This window comes from Lepidochelys olivacea, assembly GCF_965140295.1.
Source record: "Lepidochelys olivacea isolate rLepOli2 genome assembly, chromosome: 1".
Taxonomy (NCBI): Eukaryota; Metazoa; Chordata; order Testudines; family Cheloniidae; genus Lepidochelys; species Lepidochelys olivacea.
Window position 1 is genome coordinate 307,652,102 of NC_140411.1, and position 23,191 is coordinate 307,675,292.

Below are 23,191 nucleotides of genomic sequence, written 5' to 3' on the forward strand. Positions count from 1 at the left end.
CATTTTTATAATTAATGTGATAAGAATGCATGAGATAGTACTTATAGATAGACCTGAATCATAATATGGAATTAGAACAGTTCTAAACTGGCTTTTTTTATTTGTTTGGGTTGAGCAGGGAGGTGGGAGAAAGAGAGGACCAGGGACAAACGAGAGTTGGACGGGGGAGATTCTGATCTGGATTTCATGCTGGTCTGATCTCTGCACTTTGCAAAGGGTCAAATCTAAACTTGAGTGTTTGAGATTCAGATCTATGACAGGAAGGACAAACCCCACAATTGGACCAGGGCAGGAAGGATTTAATGGTCTGTCTGTAGGGTTGCCAACCCTCCTGGTTTTGCTGGGAGTCTCCTGGAATCAGGCCGTATCTCCTGGAGGCTACTGAAGTCAAACTGGGAGACTTTAGGCGCTGAAAGTCTGGTGGCACAGCGGGGCTAAGGCATGCTCCCTGCCTGCCCTGATTCCATGCTGCACCAGAAAGTGGCTGGCATGTCCCTGCTTCCCCTTGGGGGCGGGAAGCAGGAGGCACCACATCCTGCCCCCGCCCCCAGTGCCGACTCTGCAGCTCCCATTGGCCATGAACTGTGGTAAGTGCCTCCTGACCAGAGCCTGCACCCTGCATCCCCTCCTGCACTCCAACCCCCTACCCCAGCCCCCTCCTGCACCCAAACTCCCTCCCAGAGCCTGCACCCCTCACCCCCTCCTGCACCCCAATCCCCTGCCCCAGCCTGGAGTTCCCTCCAGCACCCAAACTCCCTCACAGAACTTGCACCCTGTACCCCTTCCTGAACTCCAACCCCCTGTGCCAGGTTCAGCCGGAGCCCGCTCCCACACTCCGAACCATTCGGCCCCACCCCTCAGCCCAGAGTCCGCACCCCCTCCTGTACTCCAACCCCCTGCCACAGCTTGGTGAAAGTGAGTGAGAGTGGAGGAGAGCGAGCGACAGAGGGAGTGGGGATGGAGTGAGTGGGGCGTGGCCTCAGAGAAGGGGCGGGGAAGGGGTGGGGCCTCTGGGCAGAATCAGGGAAGAGGGTGTTTTGGTTTGTGCGATTAGACAGTTGGCAACCCTATCTGTCTGGCTGATGGGGAGTGAAGCTGTCCTTGCCTAAATCACCATATAGGTACTACCTAAAGAATAAATTTAGGTGCCTAAGACTCTAGTCCTACAAATACTCACTCATGTGAGTAACTTCATGATTGTGTGTTGTCCCATTAGGTATGTGCTTAAATATCATACTCGATCAGGGCCTAAGCTGGCAAAATTTGGCCTCAGGACTTTAAAGAAGGCATTGGGGGGTAGAGGAGCCTTTAGCTCTCCCCTTTGAAAAAGGAAAATGGAACTTAAATAGAATAACTTTTTATATGAACTGTACAATTTTAATAATTCTTTAGTAAAGCCAGAGAATGCAAAAGTTAACTTTCCTACAGCAACATTAGCTTAACCAAATTACACACGTTCTATTTTCTATTCCTGTTTTGCCTGTTAAGTGTATGCCATAAAATAATATTAGTGCAATGCTGCTGAAGAAACCTTTATTTTTGCCTTCTCTGACTTCTACCATTTTAATTATACAACCTTAAAGCTGCAGTAGCAAAGATCTGTTATATAACTTTCCTTTTTGGTGGATATACCTTGATAATTAACTCATTTTTTTGCAGTCATGGGGTAAGTGAGAAAGAACAGATAAGTAGTTTGTTTCTTTGCTTACCAATATTGCTAATTATTTCATCAACAAAATTTTTGTTTAAAAAGGATTTTGACTGGTTGCATGACATTGCCCAATGTAAGCCCTTAAAACCAAGGATATACCAAGTTTTTATAACCACTCTTAATCAGACCCTGATGCCCATACGGTACGTTTTGGCTGGTGGTGACAGAGTCTCCATCTTCACAAGCAACTTCCTCGTGCTTCCAAGAGATAAGGAAACACACTACACACAAAACATATTCATCTCCCTTGCACTAGAACACAAAAATACAATGATAAGACTGAATACCAGCTGCTGAAGTTGATATAAATGCACTGAATAACTGTGCTGTGTATTATCTGTTTGCATGTGATAGTGTAGTCTAATACCCTTTGCTATAATCTATTGTCATTATGCTTACAGGATTTCTTGCAAAAAGAAGAATATAAAACTCTGGAGTATAATTTAACAACAACTGGTGTTGAGCTGGAAAAAGTAACAGCCTTCTGGGATGAGGTTAGAACTTAAATCAAACAAAATAAAATTACTAGAAATATTTTTTAATTTCAGATTTTTTCCCATTAATTACATAGAACAAAACAAATGAAAAATAAAACCCCACAACCTTTTTCTGGATCATCTGTGCTAATCCCAGGTTCCCTGCCCTAATTTAAGATTGTCTGCTGATCAATCCCTTAGTTAGTGAAAACTTGCTCTCTCCATTGGCTGCCCACACCAATTAGAGAAGACTGCTTTATGGGTGATGGGTGAGAAAGTGCACTATCTTGGGAAAATCACATTTAAACATGTCAAATTATGCCAAAATGGAAATTTTGGAGGAAGCACTTTGTTTGCATTTTGGCAGTGTTTCACTAGTTATTCCTGATTGACACTAGCATGGGATCAGAATCCGTCTCCAAAGCTGTGTTGATGCTGGAAAAATAGCAAAGTTAAAGGTGCCTGCACTTATCACCCCAACTTTAGCAAAAAGCCAGGTTTACTGTAAAGATCATTTAATAAATTTATTATTTTTAAAATGTAATAATGAAATCATGTAGATCTAAGAAAACAAATTTTAGAATAAGTGCATACTTTTCTTACCTGTGTTTAAAAAAATACAGCTCTACAGTATTACATACGTGTCTGCATATGTCTTTCTTCTATTTATTGCCTGTCTAATGTTTTTGCAGGGAATTGGGGAGATATTTGTAAAAGCAAAGCAGGAGAGCAGAAAAGTTTCCAGCAATGATAATAATCTCCTCTTTAGTAACTTTCCACTTTATGGCACTCCTGTTCTTAAAGATATCAACTTTAAAATTGAGAAAGGAGAGCTGTTAACTGTTTCTGGATCTACTGGTGCAGGCAAGGTATTCCAGTTTCTACCTCACTGATAAAATATAAAATATTATTGTTTGGCAAAAGTGTTTTATAATATGGTTAAATTGTTATTGTTTTAACTATAATATGGTATTCATTTGCTGCAATGTACCTGATTATCTTCTTCCCATGCCATGCCCTCTGCCTAAACTATATCAAAGCCTCTAGTTTGAATGGAATGGCCAAAGGACTTCTATTGTATTTTTAGTGCTAGGGCAATATAAGAATGTTATCCTGGGTATTTTCCATACTAGAGTGTATATAGGCCATATACAAGTAAATACAAACTCAAATATTGTGTTCCTAAGCCTCTAATTGCCAGAAGCTGGGACTGGGTGACAGGAGATGGATCACTTGATAAGTGACCTGTTCTGTTAATTCCCTCTGAAGCATGTGGCATTGGCCACTGTCGGAAGACAGGATACTGGGCTAGATGGATCATTGACCTGGCACAATGTGGCCATTTTTACATTCTAACAAGGAAATGGTAATTTACAAGACAAGACTGATCTTAGGAAGTTAGAGGTGTTTCATAGGAATAACACAAAATTAAATTTCCACAGTGAAGACCGTAAACAATTAATAGTTATGTCAACAATTTATGTGCTTCCAAAAATAATATCCTGAAGAGCCTAACTTATATAATCAAATCATTCAATGGTGCATTTGATTTGCCGATAATATATCTGATCAAACTATTTATTACAAATAATGTGCTGGATTGTGATACCCCGATTCATACTGAGTAGCAGTTTACTTCACCAGTGTGGTCCCATTGACTTCAGTGGGACTGCTTGTGGAGAAAGGTATGACAACATGGACCACTATTGGTTATGCATTTATCAACTTTTAATTTATTTATTTTGGTTAGCTAATTGTTTTTGATCCAATCCTGATTTTCTTTTATTATATTCACTGGGTAAAATCCTTGGTACATTGAAGTCAATGGTAAAACTCCCATCAGCTTCTCTCTCAAGCATTATTCTTAAGTATTAATACCAATGGGAATTGCATTGTAGACTTGGCATAATAAGATACAAGTATGAAAAAGTTACTGCTGATGATTTTGACTGTATGTGAAGCAGGGACACAACATTTTCATCAGAAACTAACAGAAGAACAATTTCTGACACATTATTCCAGTCACTTTTAGCCTAACGTGGTTATTCCCCTTGATCCAGTATTTATAATCTTAAACTAACAATTTAAATAAAATATGGTTTCATAGATTCTGAGGCCAGAAGGGAGCACTGTGATCATCTAGTCTGACCTCCCTGGCTATAGAACTTTCCTGAAATAATCCCTGTTTGAACTAGAATATATATCTTTTAGAAAAAACATTCAATCTTGATTTAAAAATTACTACTGATGAAGAATTTGCCACAACCCTTAGTAAATTGTTCCGGTGGATAATTATCCTCAATGATAGTCTTTATCTGGAGAATCCATTTCCTTGAGTTACTTAAAACAATCTAATATACAAGAATTTAGGAAAAGGAAAGCTTTTTTCCTCAAAATATTTAATCCTTACTGTCCTTCTTTTGGCTAAAGTTATTATTGGCTCACCCAGGTATAACCAAACCCACGAACCACAGAAACAGAATACACAATGTTATTTTTGTCTATAATTGGTATCTGCAAAAGGCATTTTTCTGGACTTGGAAAACCGCAGAAGCGTGACAAATTTTTAGGAGCGTTTTACCAGCAGACACTTTAGTTTGAGCAAATTAAAAGTTATATTAGAGACACAGGATTAAAACAAACAGATATATGCTAGATGTGTGAAACACACTAAATGGTTAATCCTGTGAAATACTGGACCTAGTGTTTAACCTGGTGAAGCAGGCATTTTGGAGAATTGAACCTCTGGGACAGGGGAATGATATACCACACAAGATTCTCCGTGAATATTTTACTATCTGTCAAACTTCCTCTGAACGTCACACCATAAAATTGTGACTTAAGAAGATTTATGGAGTTTTTGGCCACCAAGTCCCAGCTGTGCTGATTAATGGTATTCTTATCACTAATAAATAGAGTACCTCTTGTAACATATATTTCCTTGTATTTCTCAATTCTATTCTTTGATCAGGTAGCCAACACTGTGTGGCAAGGTTACTACTAGCTACTGATTAACTTTGAAATTATAACATGTCAGTATTGAAATTACAATCAATTCTTTTATGAAGAGAAATACGAAACACTAGCCATAGCTGAGTTAACAGAGGAAAAATCAGATCAAACTGAGTTGTTTATCTGAACAATTAAACATGCACAAAGAAGTTACACTTTTCAAGGCTACATAGGTAGAAAGATTTCTGAGCCTGCATGTGACAGCCACCATCAACAAAAAGCAACACATTTTGCATTGTGTCATGGGATAGAGAAAAAAATTAAACAAAATAACTGGTGATGTCAAAATTGAATAATAACCTCCTCCCACTCTCTCTCTCTCTCTTTTGTTCTCTCTCTCTCACACACACACATGCACACACACACATTCATTTATTTAAATCATTGCAGGCCTGAATCCAAAATGTGCCTGTGCAACCATCACATGACTCAAGTCAGGGGAGGGATCCAACAACACAGGATGTGGAGTTTAACTATGCAAGACATCAAGCAGCTACTACAATTGCTCATGCAAACTGTTATGTGTATGCCCAAATGAAACTGTCTCACTGGTAAAATAAATATTTAAAAAATGGCTGTCTTATATGACACTGTTAGTTTTACTGCACTGGTCTAAGCTGTTTTGATCTTTGTTTCTTAGCCAGAATATCTGCTCAGTTTAGTTTGCCAGCTGATCAGAATGCAGAGTTCCCAGTTCCTATACTAGAATAGGAGTACTTGTGGCACCTTAGAGACTAACCAATTTATTTGAGCATAAGCTTTCGTGAGCTACAGCTCACTTCATCGGATGCATGCTGTAGCTCACGAAAGCTTATGCTCAAATAAATTGGTTAGTCTCTAAGGTGCCCCAAGTACTCCTTTTCTTTTTGCGAATACAGACTAACACATGGCTGTTACTCTGAAACCTATACTAGAATAGCTACACGGCATTATAGACTACTGTCCTCATTTACTGAGAATGAATTTCATCCCAGTTTAGAAGCCTTTACAGGACCCTATGCACCACCAAAACCTCCACTAAATACAGCTTTGGTGTTAGATAGGTGCTGATATGGACCCTCTGCACAAGATGAATGCATCATAATAGAGTACAAGCTATTTATTAAGATGACTCACATATGCTGAGCATCTGTTACAGTTGTGTAAATCTGTTCTGATACATTAACTGTTAATTATTTTCAGACTTCTCTCTTGATGTTGATAATGGGAGAGTTGGAGCCTTCAGAAGGTAAAATCAAGCACAGTGGAAGGATTTCCTTTTCTCCACAAGTCTCCTGGATCATGCCTGGAACAATCAAAGAAAACATCATCTTTGGTGTGTCCTATGATGAATACAGATATAAGAGTGTCATCAAGGCCTGTCAGCTAGAAGAGGTCAGTCTTAAAATTAAAATTCTCTTATGATCTGTGATAAGTCACATGACTCAAACCAGGTGAGGGGTCCAACAATCCAGGGTATGGAGTTTAACTAAGCAAGATATCCTGCAGCCATGGTCAATTTAGAAAACTCAGCAAGGGCTTCTTGCAGTCAGGGTGTCCCTTTGTTCAAGAAGAGGATGTACCTCATAGGTTAATGCATCACTGACTCCTTTTTTTATACCTTTGGATAGGATAGTTCCCTCCAGTTGAGCCAACTGCTCTCCCCTCATGGCTTCACTCAAGGCAGTGTCTGCACAAAAGGTGGAAAGCTGTGGAGCTGCATTACTTGGAGAGCAGGGATTAACCGTTCTCTAGCTAGTCAGTGGATGGAAGGTGCACATTCTCTCACACATGCGCTCTCTCTCACACTGCTGCCACAAACACCATTGTCATGTGACAAAAGTCACAATTAAGTTGCTGCTTCTAGCATACCAAAGGCAAATGCGGTTACTGGAGCAGAGACTCCTTCCAGAAAAATAAGAAGGGGAGAAAAGGGGGAAGATGCCTTCAAATGACCTCTGCCCAGCCCATTCAAATGACTGCACTGAATGTACTATTTACTGTGATCAATTTAATCAATGACTCACAAATTACTTGCTGTCAGCTAGAAGAGGTCAGTCTTTTCGCTTTGTTTGTAAGTTACTTGTAACTGCTCAGATAACTCATCATGAATGTAACCATCTGTGTGATATCAATGGGTGATTGGGTTCTCTAGTCACATGGTATTATTTTAATTCCAGATAAACTGGTGAAATTACAATGCCGAAGGAGTGATTATAATTAAAGCCACGGGGTCTTGGGTTCTGTTGGAGAGTGCGAGACTAGTGTGGGAGTTAGGAGGAGCTAAACAATCAGGGTTAGAGAATTTTAGGATATTTTAAACTAGGGGATGGGGAACCTATGGCCCATGGGCCGGATCCTACCTGCTGCTTCATTTCATCCGGCCCATGGCAAGTCTACATGCCACGGGCCAGAAGCCCTGAACCTGGGTTCCCCCCCGTGGCTCACCCTGCTGTGGGTGGAAGCTGGGGTTAGCAAGATGTTAAAAGTCCGGCTGGCTCCGTGCAGCTCCTGGAAGCAGCTGGCATGTCCGTGCAGCCCCTAGGTGAAGTGGCGATCAGGGAACTGAGGGAAGCTCCGTGCCCTGCCCCTGCCCCCAGCCATAACCAATGGGAGCTGTGGGGGCCCAGAGCCCTCTGGCCCCTCCGCCTAGGGGCTGGACATTGCGGCTGCTTCTGGGAGCAGCGTGGAGCCAGTCAGGGAGTCTGCCTTAGCCCTGCTGTGCCACCGACTGGGAGCTGCCTGAGGTAAGCACTGCCTGGTGGGAGCCCGCATCTCCTGCCCCAGCTCAGAACACCCTCCCTCACCCTAACTACCTCCCAGACCCTGCACCCCAACCCCCTGCCCCAGCCCTGAGCCCCGCCCTGCTGCACTCCAACCCCCTTGGCTCCAGCCCAGAGCCTTCTCCTGCACCCTAATACCATCATTCCCAGCCCCACCCCAGAGCCCACACCCCCAGCTGGAGTCCTCATCCCCTCCCACACTCAACCCCCTGCCCCAACCGGGAGTCCCCTACCACATCCTGAATCCCTCATTTCTGGCCTCACCCTGGAGCCTAGGGGAAACCCGAGCATCCGCACACACACACACCTCCATGGGGCTGGAGCTGTGACCGCCGGCTCACCCCGCTGTGGGGGGAAGCCCCCCACCCCCTCCCCCACGCTCCTCCGTGGTGCTGTGTGGCCTGCAACTGAGTTTTTCTGTGGGCCAGTGGCCCCTGATAGAAAAAAGGTTCCCCACCTGTTTTAAACCTTTCCCTTTTTGACATTTGAGTCTGGCCTTCCTTGAGACATAACTGCTAGAAAAGTTAGGCCACTATATAGTTTGACAGAGTGAGTTCAGACTTCAGATTAGTTTTCTCTTATCACATTCACAGAAAGGGTTTGTGTGAAGGCCTGGTTGCAAATTTTCTCTCAAAATATTCTTTGACAGAAAAGTGGGTTTTACACTAGATGACTTTTTTTGCATGGAAAATTAATTTTTTGTCAAAATGTTTCCCCAAAAACAAAAGATTATGGCCAACAGTGGGAATTGTAGTTTGCTCTTTGTTTTCCCATTCTCCCCTATGGGCCAGGATCCCCAGCTGGACCACATCTTCCACAAAGCAACACAGTCAGAGACTCCACGTTGTATAGATTCCCCTCACCAAAAAGGGGAGACTCTCTGTTGTATTATGGGAGATGTTGTCTAGCTGGGGTACCTGTCCACAGCGGAGAATGAGGACACAAGGATCAAACTACAACTCCCGTGAGGCACTATAACTCCCATTTTCAGCAGGAAACTCAAAATTTCCTGCGCAAGATTTCAATGAAAACTAAAAGTTTTTTTTCCCTGGGGGAAGAAATTTCAGCCTTATTAGTGTCAGTATTCATGAACCCAGTGCCAGTCCCCAGTTTTCTGTCACCAACTGGCATTCACGACAGTTATTGCACAGACAAAACTAGTAATTGTAGGCAGTTGCATGTGCACAAGCCCATAACAGCTTCCGTGCCAAGGTTGTTGTGTTAGTGCACAAAATGACCAAGGAAACTAATGACCTGTAAAGGAAATTACAAATGAAGTAATAACTATCAAAGCAAAGGAGGCGAGAAAGAAGTCATCATGTGCACCATTTAGGCTCTGTGCAGATACCAGGAGCCAGCCTTAACATGGGCACTAATGGTGTAGCTTTGTCATCACAACCCAGTCCCTTGCTAGAGGCAGATCCTGGTGATCTGTTGTTCGGAAAATGCAGTCTCTTTGCACATTGCGACTTGGGTTAGGGAGCCCTTTTGAGAACAGGGGATGTGGCACAGACTGTTGTTCAGTGAAGGATGATGTAGGGAAGGACAGCAAATCCAGAGAAGAGTGTTCTTCAGTTTTTCATCCTCTCAGAAAGGATGATGGTGGTAGCAATGTGACACCAATTCCAGAGAAGGGAGGAGGAAAATTGGGCTGCTCACAAAATATTTACTTAAACTATATCTTAGTCTAATTTGCTGTTCGTGATTTGAGATAGAAATTTTTCTGTTTCCTGACTGGATGACAAACTTTAAACACAGTGGGAAAGCACTTTTGGCATGAAAAGCAAATCACTTTATTAGGCTTGATCCCTTCAACCAGTGCTTCCTATTGACTTCCGTGGGCACTGGATCAGGCCCTTAACATATTCAGACTAAGAATAACCATTCTGCAACATTCATGTGAATGTGTTTGCATTAATATTTGCAAAGAGAAAGGGGGAAATGTGAGAAGCCATTTGAATTTGAAAAAAATATTTGTGAATAGTTTCCCCAGCTGCATATGAAACGGTCTAAGCCCACAGAGTAAGCCTATTATAAAACCATTCACAGTAAGGTCTGATGCTTCTTACCAAAGTTTCTACCTACTTTGATTGTTAAAAGCCAAACAATCATATTTTAAATTCATTTATTCTTTCAGAATAGATCTAATTACCAAAATGTCTTTATAGAAAATGGAATTAACAACCTTTACGTATGATTAGGGATAGCCAGAAATTTCAGAATAGCTGTTTATTGAATGAGAAAAAATGCTTCAGGATGAGGAGGATGGTAATAGGGGAGCCTCTAGAACTGTATGAAAGATCCCAGGAACTGTGTGAAAGGTTTAGAATCTCAGAGCTACTCAAAATTAGGAAGAGTGATACTGCTACTTATGGGCTTAGTCTATTAACAGGGAGTTTCCAGGGTGGGACACCACATGAGTTTTGTGAAACATCAAGCAAACCAGCTGTGGAGCCCTTGTCACCAGACTTTGAAGGTTCTGATACACATAACCTACACAAACAGAACCCAGCAAGGTTGGCTCAGGTGAGTTCTCCCAGTGCTGTGGTTTAGAGATGGTCAACAATTTTCATTCAAAAATCTTTTTTCAGTGAAAAGTTTTCATAGAAACAGAAATCTCCATGGAGATTTCTGAAAAATTGAGGATTTAATTGAAAAACCCCAAACCCTAAAAACTATTCTTTCCTCAGCTGAAAATAGAAAATATTTAAGCAAAAAACCTGAAAAATTTAGATAATTTTTGCCGAAATAAAAATTGTATGTTCATCAACATTTTTAAACAACAAAATTTTTAAAAACAGCTTACTATTTTTTAACTCTTATAAAACTATTTACTGAGGAAAGTGTCTGCATGAGGTGCTCAGTTTTGCTATTTTTCCACACCAAAACTGTTGTTGATTTCAGTGGAGATTTATGGGCCAGATTTTAAAGGCCTCAGCACCCGCCACTCTTCTTGACCTCATGGCCAGATTTTCAAAAGAGCTCAGTATTCAGCGTGCTGAGGTCTTATAAAAATCTGACTCTGTGCATGTAAACTACTACAGGATCAAGGTCCTATTTAACATCCAGTTTGTAATTGATACATTGAGGTGGGCTCCATGGGTACTGTATGTTTCTTGCTGCTGTCAGATCATGGTTCCAGACAAGTGTTTTTATCACACAGTGAAACACAAAAGTGTATTTTGTAAAGATGTATTGCACTAGAGCTTGTCTGTATTTATTCCACCCAGCTTCTAAGATCTTCTTATTCACCCAGCCTTGTCACAAGACAGGGCTCTTGTTTTCATCTATATATTAAAGACAACAGATATTTAAACTAGCTTAGCAAAGTCTTTCTTTAGGTCATACAGTGAAAGTTATTTTCTTTTAGATCCATTCAAGCAAGAAAACAATAGATGGTTTGTTTTAAGATAAGAGGAGGTTACTGTACTTTATCTCTATGCAGGGTACAATTAAATAATAAAGTTTTTTTTTTTAATATGTTTAAGGCCTTACTGTGTATGCCACTGATACTCAAAAAACAGCCTGAGTTTTGATTAGCAGTTTGACAGGAATTTTATTAAGACTTTCTGAAGAAGAGGTCCTGGCTTTGTTCCATGCTAGGCCTTCTGCCACAGACTGCTGCATGAGTCCAGCCTTATAGCTATTGTCAACAACACAAATCCAAGAACCAACCTGTTGCAGCCATTCCAAATTCTATTTTTGCTCAAAGGGCCATGCTGTGCATCCCCTGCAATAAGACAGGAAATTCCTAGAATGATGGGAAGGTTAACAATATTGGTCAGCCTCATGACTGCTGACTGCTCTGTCCATCCTGTGGGTGCCAACTGCTGAATCTGACCCATATCTTTTAGGTCTTTAAGCCTCTGGAGCTAGTGCCAGTGAGGTGAGCAGCTGGTTAGCATAAGAAAAAGTGTTATTAAATAGTTCCCGACAGTAGTTCAAGGCACTGCCTTGAGGGTAAAAAAGAATGAACAGATATCTTCATAATGGCAGGAGGAAGTTTTGGTACATGTGGACTCTGAACAAGCTAGTATTACACTATGACCAGGGAGAAATCTAGCAAGAACCCTTCCCTTACACGGTGTCCTAGTGTCATCAGTCATCTCTTCAGTCCTTCTAGCTTCTACAAAGTTTCTGAGGAAACACTGCAGAGACGATTAAAAAATGCTGAAAACCAAATGTTAATTCCCTACCTACAGCCTCTGGTAAATCTTTTAGAACTCTCTTGTGTGCTTAAGGCAGAGCCCGGCCCTTGGTGGGGTTGGTGTGGATCACCAGGAAGTTTCTGCCTGTGCTCCGTCATACCCCTTTATGAATGACCAAATACTCCACCTGACTGAGTGAAGGGGCCGCAATTGTTTCTGGCTTTTACATAGGCTATGCAAAAGGGGTTGGAGGTGGTGGTGGTGGAAGAAAACTCATCTCCTCGCTGCACAGCTGCAGAAGGCTTGTCTGCCTGGGAAGATAGCATACAGCAAGGGAGGGTGTGAATCTAGGGCATACCTGCTGTCCATGCACTAACTCACTGTGTGAACACTGCCAAAGCGCAGTGAAAGTCCCAGACTGCAGCTTAGCATACTGTACTTGGAAGCATCAGTGTGCTAAGCCATACACCAGGACTTTCAAAGCACTGTAGCAGTGTCCATATGGTGAGTTAGTTACTGATGTGCTGTAAATTCACACTCTGGAGTGCTTGTTAACTTTCCATGTAGACAAGCCCTCAACTACAGTTAAATGAGATTCTACCCCAAATTCACGTTCTCATTGACAATACTCTTGGGGAGGAAAAAAGCCCTTTCCTGTATTTGATACAGAAGACTGGAACAATACAACTTGTTCCAGCTCCAAGCAGCAATGTAGATGTGGAATGATCCCTCTCCTATCTCCATCACGTCCAGACCTCTAAAGAAAGTAGCATGATGGAGTGCACATTTAAGATCCACATCAGCTTGTTCCAGAAGGAAAGTTAAGTGACTGCTCAATAGAGTCATTTTTCTTCTTCTTTCCCATCCCCGCCCCCCACCTAAACATGCACTAATTTATATCGCTGATCATTTCATTTAAGTAAATAGTATTGTAAGTGCAGCATTTGGCCCTTGGCAGGCACCTGTTAGTGCATGGTACTTAATTATTTCAGTGAGAACACAAGGTGCTAAGCACCCTGTTGGTTTCAGGTCTTTGTTTTGGGTTTGATATTTCATACAATAACAGAAATTGCTTTGGCATTATTTTGCCTTATTTTAAAAAAAGGTTAAAAAATAGTGACCCTAATTATTAGGACAGATCACAATTAAAGTAAAAAAATCTCTGTGCATGAACATTAAGAAAAACACAGTACTACATTTACTCTTCATATCTCTTTTGACTGGCATTTAACCTGTTTTCTAAGAATTTATCACTTACAACCATTTGAGGAATTACTGAAAACGTGTGCAGTAACTTTATCTCAAAAGTAATTATGCATAGATGGAAAATGCAAGCAAATAGTTCACATAGCTTTCCAATATTTGAACCTGTCCAAGAATAAAATGTTCACTGTATAGGACAGCAGGAATCTTTATTTTGAGGGTGGAGCATTTTGTTTGTTAGATTCTGAATTAGTGCTTATGAAGTAAAAGAAGTTCCACCTGGTAGTACCTGTTGCACAAAAGTGTTTCTTGATAGAACAAATGAGCATTTAGATTATTTCTTAAAAAAAAAAAGCATTCCTGCTGCTTTATTATTATTTGCTGTTTGCGTTCCAGAAGACCATAGACAAAGAGTACACATCTATTGTAAAAGACAGTCCCTACTCTAAAACTCTTGGAAAGCTTTCAATTAAAGTTATAGAAAAGCAATGAGAAAAAAGTGACTTATTTTTTCCAGTGAGCTCCCGCAAGGCCATAAAGAATTCAGAACCCTAGAAAGGACACTATCTATTCTAAAGAACTCTGACTGAATATACTGGCCTGATAATTTGGCAATGTATGTTTGTATGGCCTCTAGCATAACAGGATCCTGGTCTACGAATGAGGCCCCCAGGTGCTACCATTGTACAAATAAAATAAATAAGTTGGGTAGGAATTACACTCTTGCAGAATCATGCAAAATACAGGCCAATATTTATTAAGGCTGGTTCTGTACAGACTAAGATAATTTTGTAATAAAATTGGTGTATAAACTACTTAGCATACACATTAGTGATTTTTTTCCCTTGTGGTAATATCACCCATTGATGTGGTGCCTTCAGGACTAGAGGAGCTTAAGAAAACTGCATAGGGCATTGCCTATCAGCATGCCTAAGATTTGCTTAACTTGTGTATGCTTATGTCTTAAAGTTATTTGTAGTAGTTTGTTTGATAAGATTAAGATAGTTCAAAGCACCACCATTAATGGAATTAGAACGAAAGTATATGATTTTTATATTTGATAGTGGGATGTATCAGGTGAGCAGCAGTTGTTCGTGGTACCAGTTGCCAGGGTCTTGATTTTCACCTGACCAGGGTACTTGGGCTATTAAAATATAAAAACCCAAACCTCAGTTCAGCTTTTAAACTGAGACTTCCAAAGGCTTCTTATGGCCTGATTTCTAAATGACCTTAAATAAAAAGTAATGCCTTTGGTCCGTGGAAGTTTGAGTCAATCAAGAAGAAAGCTTTTCCAGCTAGCATTGTCCCTCCCCAACAGGAGTCTAGTTTCTAGTGCAAGCTGGCCCCGACTCCCCACAGCACATCCCTCATAGTGTTCTTGGGGATTTATGGAACTGATCACAGCTGACACAGCCCTACTACCCTGACATGTCCTACACCTTTATGGGTGGAGGGACTGGTGACATCTCTGGCAGCACAATGCTCAGTAATTCTATGCTCAGTGCTAATTCAGTGGAGAAAATGCCATTTATTTAGGCTTGGCACAATTTGATTTTTTTTTAAATAATTTTGACTGATAAAAATATAAACTTAAAAATAAACATCTATATTATCTATTTAAATTTTCACAGCTAAAGGAAATTATGGGACAGGATCAGACAATTATTTAATGACAGTAAATGTTGAGATTCAAAAAGCTAAAGCTTTGTAAGCATTAAAACACAAACTGTCAACATCACATGTCAAAATATACGAAGTAAATATCCTTAAATCAAACTCTAATAAGTTCTCAGTTATCATTTCTTACTTTCCTTGTCTGTAAATTTTGATTATCCTTGATGGAAATACTTTTTGGTGAGTTTGTGTGTGTACAGTGAAATCAACTTTTAACCACATTTACTGATAAAAATCTAATCCTTCCAAGCCTACATTTACCAACTCACCAACATACCTAAACCAGGGCTAGTTCCTGACAGGGCTAGATCCTGGCTTTAAGGTCCTGGACATTGTATGGGGCAAATCCCAGCAGGAGCTCCCACAAGTAGGCAGGATTGCTGAGGGAAAATAAGCAAGAATAGGCCCTGAAGTATACTTTCCCCTGCCCCAGCATATCTCAAGTAAGGGAGGACATGTTGATTACCTCAGTATTTCCCCTTCCACTTTAGGGAGGACAGCATCAGGGCAATGCTAGTGCGGAATAGTTCTTTCTGGGTTCCCGGCTGTTCTGTGGCCACTATTCTCTTCCACCGGGGGCTCCCCGAGTGCTTGGTTATCTGACCTTCTGGGGTCGGGCCTGGATACTTGTTTCGGGAGGGGGCTTCTCTGGGTAGTCGGGACAGCTCAAGGGCTGCTATCCATCTCTCCACCAATGTGATCATCCCGTTGTAGGTGGCAGGGTCGTTCTGGCCCACCCTTGCACAAAGATCTGGAGGCAATCCCCTCGTATAGCGGTCTATTACCAGAGTTTCCAACATTTCCTCTGGTTTGCATGCCTCGGGTCATAACCATTTTCGTGTGAGGTGGATGAGGTCGAACAATTGGGACCTTGGAGGCTTGCCATCCTGGTATCTCCACTCGTATCTCTGGGACCGTACTGCAGTCATTACCCCGATCGCGCTAGGATCTCCACTTTCAGCTGAGGGTAGTCACAGGCAGCTTCAGTGGGCATGTCATGATAGGCTTTCTGAGCTTCTTCACATAAGGGAGCAAGGTTGCTGGCCCACTGGTCCTGGGGCCATGCCTTTCACAAGGCGGTCCTCTCAAAGGAGAGGAGATATGCCTCTATTTCATCATTGGCTGTCATCTTTGGTAGACAACCAGCAGCCCTCCATACTCGTGACTCTTCAGACCCTTGGTTTTTGGCAGTGAGGGCTTTCAGGTTGTCTACCAGCCCCTGTAAAAGGGCTCGATCCTGGGAGGCCTGCCCTATCAATAATTGGTTAGTCTCTTGTTGTAGCTGCATGGATTCTTGTTGTGCCATCGCATGGACTGGGTGGCTTCCTGCTGGGCTGCAGTGGCATGTATCAGTGCTTTTATTACATCTTCCATTGCAATGAGGACACCTAAACCCCATGCACTTTTTTTTTTTAAATTCTCCTCTTTTTTTCCACCGATTTTGAAGTAAGAGTCTGGGGGGCGGGGTGGGGTGGGACCATGTTTGTTAAGAAGGCTCAGTTAAAGAAACTGCTCTAGCTGAAGATTTGTGTTTCTCAAGGAATCCAGGGAAACTGACAAGGATTAGCCAAGGGGGTGAGCTGACTCAGTAGAGTAAAGCTCGGTCCAAAAGGAAGAGGGTGCTATAAAATAGGCCCAATCTATTCCAGTGGGTTTAAGCCATGTTTGCACTCTTTCAAGCCTGGGCCATTCTGCACCAGTCTGGTTCCCTGGTGCAAATTGGCTACTGTAACTTGAGCTGCCTATCAATGGCCTGAAGGTCCTAGAAGGTCAGTGGAGGATCACCTTATGCAGGTGAGCTCTCTATGGGTTGGATCTGCTGGGCAGAGGATAGCTTTGCACCAGTGGCATGGTAGGCAGCTGCTCCAACACAGGGGAGGATCTTGTTTCGTAAGTGTGGATGAGGAGAAACACTGACTCAAAAGACAGGAATATACCCACTTTGTAAAGTTTATCTCAAGGTTGTGATAACCTGTGAAAGTTTGAGCATAAAACATTTCTTGCTTAGCAATAAAATAAATCTGAGTGCTCCACTTTGTAGTATTCCATGCTGATATTATTTGGTTAAATGCTTTTTGTACTCTAGTCAGTCTTCCCCACCCTCCTTCCTTGTGTAAGGTACGAGTTTCTGAGCAGACTATCTTGGATGCTGTCCTATCTTCTCTGTCACTTCTTGAATCAGACTTAATTCCCTTAGCCTGACTGTGCTGTCTATAAATTGAACATACCCACCATTTCTTGCTTTAAAAATCTTCTGCCAAAGGAAAAGTTCATTAGGGAATGGGTGAATTTTGCCAGCATTTGCTTGAGTTTTGGATGGACCTGAAACTCCAGCTAAATGTCATGAACTCTTGTGAAACAGAACTCCTGGATTGGGATCATGAACTTTCTGTAAATGATTTTACACAAATCTAATGAGCAGCAGGACTTAGGGAGCACAAGAGGCTTTTTTATTTGAATAGGAGACCAATTTTTTTAAGTGACTGGTGACTTTGAGACCAATTTGAGATACCTTAAAAGGACCTGATTTTCACTAGGGAAATGCTCAGGACTTTCTAAAAATCAGGCCCCTTTAACATGTCCCAAGTTGCACACACACAAATTTGAAGCATTCAAAATTATTACTTACTAAGTCTATAGCAGAAATGCTAAGAAGCAGACATTAGCCTGAATGGTGAGGTTTCATTCTGGAGTTGAACAGCCTCAAAATTCGGGGTTTGTTCAGATCCATTTAATTTTAAAGACTGCTTATAGTTTAATGACCGGGGGAAAGTGCAGTTTTGTGCTTTCTGCAAAATCAGCAAGCTGTAATTGCAAATGTGTATAACAAGGCTGAAATAAAATAAAATGGGGGGAAGGGAGTGGAAGGAAGTTAAAGTTAATAGGTTTTAAAGTCAGAAGGGTCATAAAATCTCATCCAGGAAATTCTATATCAACCTTATAACATGTTTGAGCTAGAACATTTATTTTTAGAAGGATATCCAGTCTTGATTTAAAGACACCAAGTGAAGGAGAATCCACCACACCCATAGATGGCTTTTTCCAATTATTAATTATCCTCACTGTTAAAAATGTGCACCTTATTTCTATCCTGAATTTGTCTAGCTTCATCTTCCAACTACTAGATCATCTTTTGCCTTTTTGTTTGTTTTGCTAGATTAAAGAGCCATCCACTATCAGAAATCTCTTCCCCGTGTAGATACTTGTAGATTGTGACCAAACCACTTCTTAATCTTCTCTTGGTTTATCTAAATCAGACTTACCCAAACTTTTAATGTTGCATCCTCACCTTAGCCCGTAATGTAATCTTTCTGGGCTCCACTGGGGCTGGGAAGAGGGCCAGAGGCTGGGAGCAGCAGCTGGGGCCACAGCTGGGAGTAGGGCCACAGCCGGGAGTGGCCCAGGGGAGGGAGGCTGGTCTGGGCCCCACCACACCCTCGCAAAGATTCCTCCATGCCCCACAGTTTGTGGACCTCTGATCTAAATAGATAGTTTCTTAACTCTCTCATTGTAAGGCATGTCTTCCAGACTTTGAATAATTCTTGTAGCCCTCTTCTGAACCCTTTCCAGTTTGTGAACACCCTTTTTGAAGTGTGCACACCAGAACTGGACACACTAATGCAGAGTATAGAGGTAAATATCAGCCTCCCAACTCCTACTCAGTGATCTTCTATTGATATTCCAGGTACCCATTTTATTTATTTATGTATTTTAGTGTTTTGTGCACTAGTATTCTGCCACAGGTAATCTTAACTGTTCAGAATATGCAGCATATGACCCACTTGTAGATTATTTGTATTCAAGGCAAATTCTGCAAGGTGAAGCAGAGATGCTGCTAGATGTGTCCTCTGCTGCAAGAATTCTGCCAGCCAGGAAGCTTCCTTAAGATTAAGGAGGATATGTGGTGGGATGCATTTTGCTGCTCCTCTAAACTTCGAATTTGCACCCCTCTATAGCACACTCTACTCAGCAGTCCCTTTCCCTGCCTCTCATACCACTAATTCCCACAGCAAGTTTTCCTGGTTCTTGCCTCAGCCCTCCATGGCTCCGCAGTGGTCTCCCCTCTTGTCGAACTGGTTTTCTGAAGCAGTTCCTTTCAGTAGTAGCTCCACTGGACACAGTCCCAGGAACTTCCACAGCCCCTCCCCTCATTGCTGCTGCCCTCTTTTTTAATGGCAGCTAAGTAATTCCATCTCTTTCCTCAGGTACAGGGGGTGAGCTAATCAGGCAGCCAGGCCAGCTCCAGGCCTCTGACCCCAGAGAAATGTTATCCCTTACTCCATCATACCCACCGGTGGATAGGTCCTGCTGAGTTGTGCTGAGCAGTTCTTGGCCACAGTGGAGGATCTGGCCTATTGTGTGTACTCTCTGCCCTAATAAGAGGTGTCATTATAGTTTCAAATCCACTGCAAGCCCATCTGCTTAGAGATGGGCTTCAGTTGCTCAGTTCTAGCTGAGATCCAAAAGTGAAGGGGTATTAAATCTGGGGGTTTGTTTGGGCCACATCTCTATTTCTGTGAGATTTGAAAGGTTTATGTTCTTGCTGGAAATACAGAAGTAATCATGCGAGTGAGCAAATGGGTGAGGGAGTGTATTTTGCTTGTAACTAAAGAGAAAAATGATTAAATTGAGTGGAATGATGTTCTAGCTCCTTACTGAAATCCTTCGCTTCTGTTTCAGCTCAAATATACTTACAGATTCCCTAGGGCATTTCACACAATGGGGCCTGCACTATGATCTTTGTAGTTGTTGGGAATGCTCTTGAGGCTTGCTGTGCAGAAAGCAGAAAACAGATGGCAGAGAGAGAGAGAGAGAGAGAGAGAGGAAGACCACTTCCAAGAGGAAGGAGGGGGAATAAGAGAAGGGGAATATATTGGGTGGGGGCAGGGGAGAGAGAAGCCAGAGTGCGGAGAAGAGAACACAAAGGAAATTGGGGAGAGTGGATAGAGAAGTGGGAGTATGGGGTATTAGTGAGAATAAAGAGAGAGCAAGGGGAAGAGAGAAGAAGAGAAAGTGAAGAGATCTGCGGGGGTAGAGAAGGGGAGAGTGAAAGAAGCAGAGAAGAAGGAAGTCAAGAGTATTAGAGAGAGAAGGAGGAAGTGAGGGTGAACTACAAAGAGCAGACACTGGATGGCTGAGATCTCTGCTCTGTTCTATCATTTGCAGGGTTATTTTATTTTAGGGGCGGGGGGGGGGGAGGGTCCAAAAGTTGGCGAGCCAAAGTGCAGACCATTCAACCCCTCCTCCCTTAATCACCCACAAATGTAACTGAAGTCACTGGGAACGGTAGGGACTCTGTACTTCTGAATGATCAGGCTGCAGGTTTATCAATTTGGACACCCGAAAACGAATGTATCCAGTAGAACTGGATACTCCATAATTATTATACATTTATATCTTGTTCAGCATCAACAGGTTAAATTCATCCCTGATTTGACTCCACTTTCTTCAGTAAGGTTACACCAAGGATGAATATGGCCCAATACTATATATTTTTTGCAATGGCTAATGCATGTTCCAAACAACTAATGTGTGTCACATTTATTTTAATTTTTTGATTTGTATTTGCCATTGGTAGCTACCTCTAAATGGAAAAGTTGAGTAAGTAGGATCGATTTAGACAAAACATGAAATATTCTGCTGACTCCTTTGGAATCAAATTAATAAAACATTTGTTACCCGTGACACTCCCAGAGTAGTGCCCCCTGTCTACTCTGTGCTATAATCTCCTAAACTGGATTGGAGGGAAGAGTTCTTTGGCAGTGTAACACAATAGGTGTCTCTGTTGAAAAATCTCTAATGGCACAAAATATTTTGGCAATGGCACAAAATGGTACCATATTATATTTTATGCACAAACAGGATGAAATCCTGACATCATTTAAGTCAGTGGGTATGTCTACACTGCACACTAAGCTTGGGCTTTGATTCAGTTTTGAGCCCAAGCCCTGTCTTCTGTCCCCACACAAATCCGTATGACTTGGATCAGCAAGCACTCTGGACTCTGGTCCTAGGATCTTCTGGTGCGTGGGTCAGAGCCCAAGTCCCCCTGGGACTCTGGTCCAAGCACTGCCATTTTGCAATGTGCACACAGCTCAAGATGCACACCTGAGTTAGAAGGTCTGCGTAGTGATGATTGGATGTGTTAGCACAGCTGTGAGGCCCGAGTCTAGCAATTGTAAGCCCATGTTTACAATGCAATGTGGATGCTCAAGTGTGGGCTTGGGAACCCTGAGGGTATGTCTACACTGCAATAAAAATCCTGCAGCACCAAGTTTCAGAGTGCAGGTCACTGAACTCAAGCTCATGGTTCTTGGGCAGTGAGGCTAAAAATAGCAATGTGGGCAGTGAGGCTTGGGCTGAATCCCAGGCTCTAAGACCCATCTATCTCCCCAGCAGAGCCTGGAGCCCAGGTTTCGGCACAAGCCTGGACATCTACACTGCAATTTTTAACCTCACTGCCTGAGCCCATAAGCCCAAGTCAGATGACCCAGTGTGGATGTATCTTGAGTCCACAAGCCTGGGTCTCATGGACCCAGGTTTACAATGCAGTGGGGCCAGACTTTCACCCATTGTCTGTAATGGAAGTTCCTATAGATGCCACAGTTCTTTGGCTGGTCTCTACTGGAAGAACAGTAGCACTAGGAATCAGTAACTGTATTTCTGAATGGACTCAGTAGGAACTGGGGGAAAAAAATTCAGCTCAAATATCTAGATATATAAATACGCAAATATCTAATGGCACAGTGGAGAGACATAAAGGTTTTATCTGTAAGAGCAAGGGATGGATGCAGTATTCATGCACGGGCCGTGAAGCCCTCATTGAGCTATGCAGAACATCCCAAATGAGTGCCTATAAAACCTGTATATCATGGCACACTACCATGGATCCTCTCTAAATACCTCATACATTACAGATATACTATTTATGACAAGTTTTGAAATGTTTTAAAAGATGTTGGTGCTGTTTTTCACATCTCTCTGCCTGTAAACTCAAGTATGTATATTGTTTACAGGAGTTTGACTGTACAGGTCTCTATGAGGGAAGGAAATAATAATACCTCTCTCTGGTATAGTGCTTTTCATCAGTAGATCTCAGAGTGCTTCACAGGAGGTGGTCAGTATCAGTATCCCCATTTTACAGATGGGGGAAGGAGGCACAGGGAGGTGAAGTGACTTGCCCAAGGTCACCCAACAGGGCAACAGTATATCTAGGAATAGAATCCAGGTCTCCTGAGTCCCAGTCCAGTGTTCTATCCACTAGGCTGCACTGCCTCAACTTCAGAACATTCTATTACCCAAAATAACTTTTTCCATATGTAAGTATCTTGATTTTTAAAGTCAGATATGTCCAAATCTTCTATGGTGGGAAAAGAAGGCTATTATTAAATTGAAAAACTGGGAGTCTCCCCTTTCCTGAGGTACCAGGTACCCAATTTCTAGGCCATGAGATGTGGGGCATTTAATCTGTCCCTGAACCAGGACTGAACAGTGTTGTTCATTCTATCCCTGAGGCCAGTGTTAATTTGAAAGGGAGGAGGAAGGAAATACTTTCCTGGCATGTTATTTTATTTATTTATTTTCATGCCTGTTGGAGATGTCTCAGCGGTTTGGAATGTTAGAAATTGTTCAGAGGAGAATGATGAATGGTCGCAGTCACAGGTAAGGTGATCAAAGGCACATTGTAAAGGGAGAGCTGAGACTCCTGGCACAAAATTAATATCTAGAGGTGGGCTCAAGCCAGAATACTGGATCTAAACAGCTCTGAAATCTGGGGTTTTAAAATCCAGGTCTGAATTTTGGGGAGTGACCCAGTCTCTATTAACAAGGGATAGTTTTTGGGTTGCAAGTGTATGAACTGGAGATTGATTTTCCCTAGCTGATCCCATTGCTGAAGTAAGAAGTCACATGCTGGTTGATTTAATCAGCCAATATAATAAATATTCAGGCTGGTACCACAGTGAGACTTAATCTTTCACCTTCTCCTCCCCCTCATTGTCCTTATAAGGAAAAGGTCAAGTAAAGTTTCTGAATGAAGAAAAACTTTAAAACAGCAACAACAACCACAACCACCACTCTAGTCCCACTCATTCAGAATGCAATACGCATCAGCTTTCATGTTTCAGAAATAATAATGGCATAAAATGGAAAGAAAATGCCGCACAAAGGTTTCAGTCCTGTACTAAAGAAAAAGCAAAGTCTCCT

The 23,191-nt window shown here is 42.0% G+C and overlaps 1 protein-coding gene across 1 annotated transcript in view; it reads left to right on the plus strand.

Annotated features, from left to right (window-relative positions):
- The window catches only part of CFTR (CF transmembrane conductance regulator), a 144,345-nt gene that overhangs the window by 40,884 nt on the left and 80,270 nt on the right, over positions 1-23,191 (plus strand). The window contains exons 9-11 of the mRNA XM_084613660.1: positions 2,113-2,205; positions 2,880-3,056; positions 6,382-6,573. Of these exons, the coding sequence (XP_084469786.1) occupies positions 2,113-2,205; positions 2,880-3,056; positions 6,382-6,573 (462 nt within the window). The remainder of the gene's footprint in view (positions 1-2,112; positions 2,206-2,879; positions 3,057-6,381; positions 6,574-23,191) is intronic.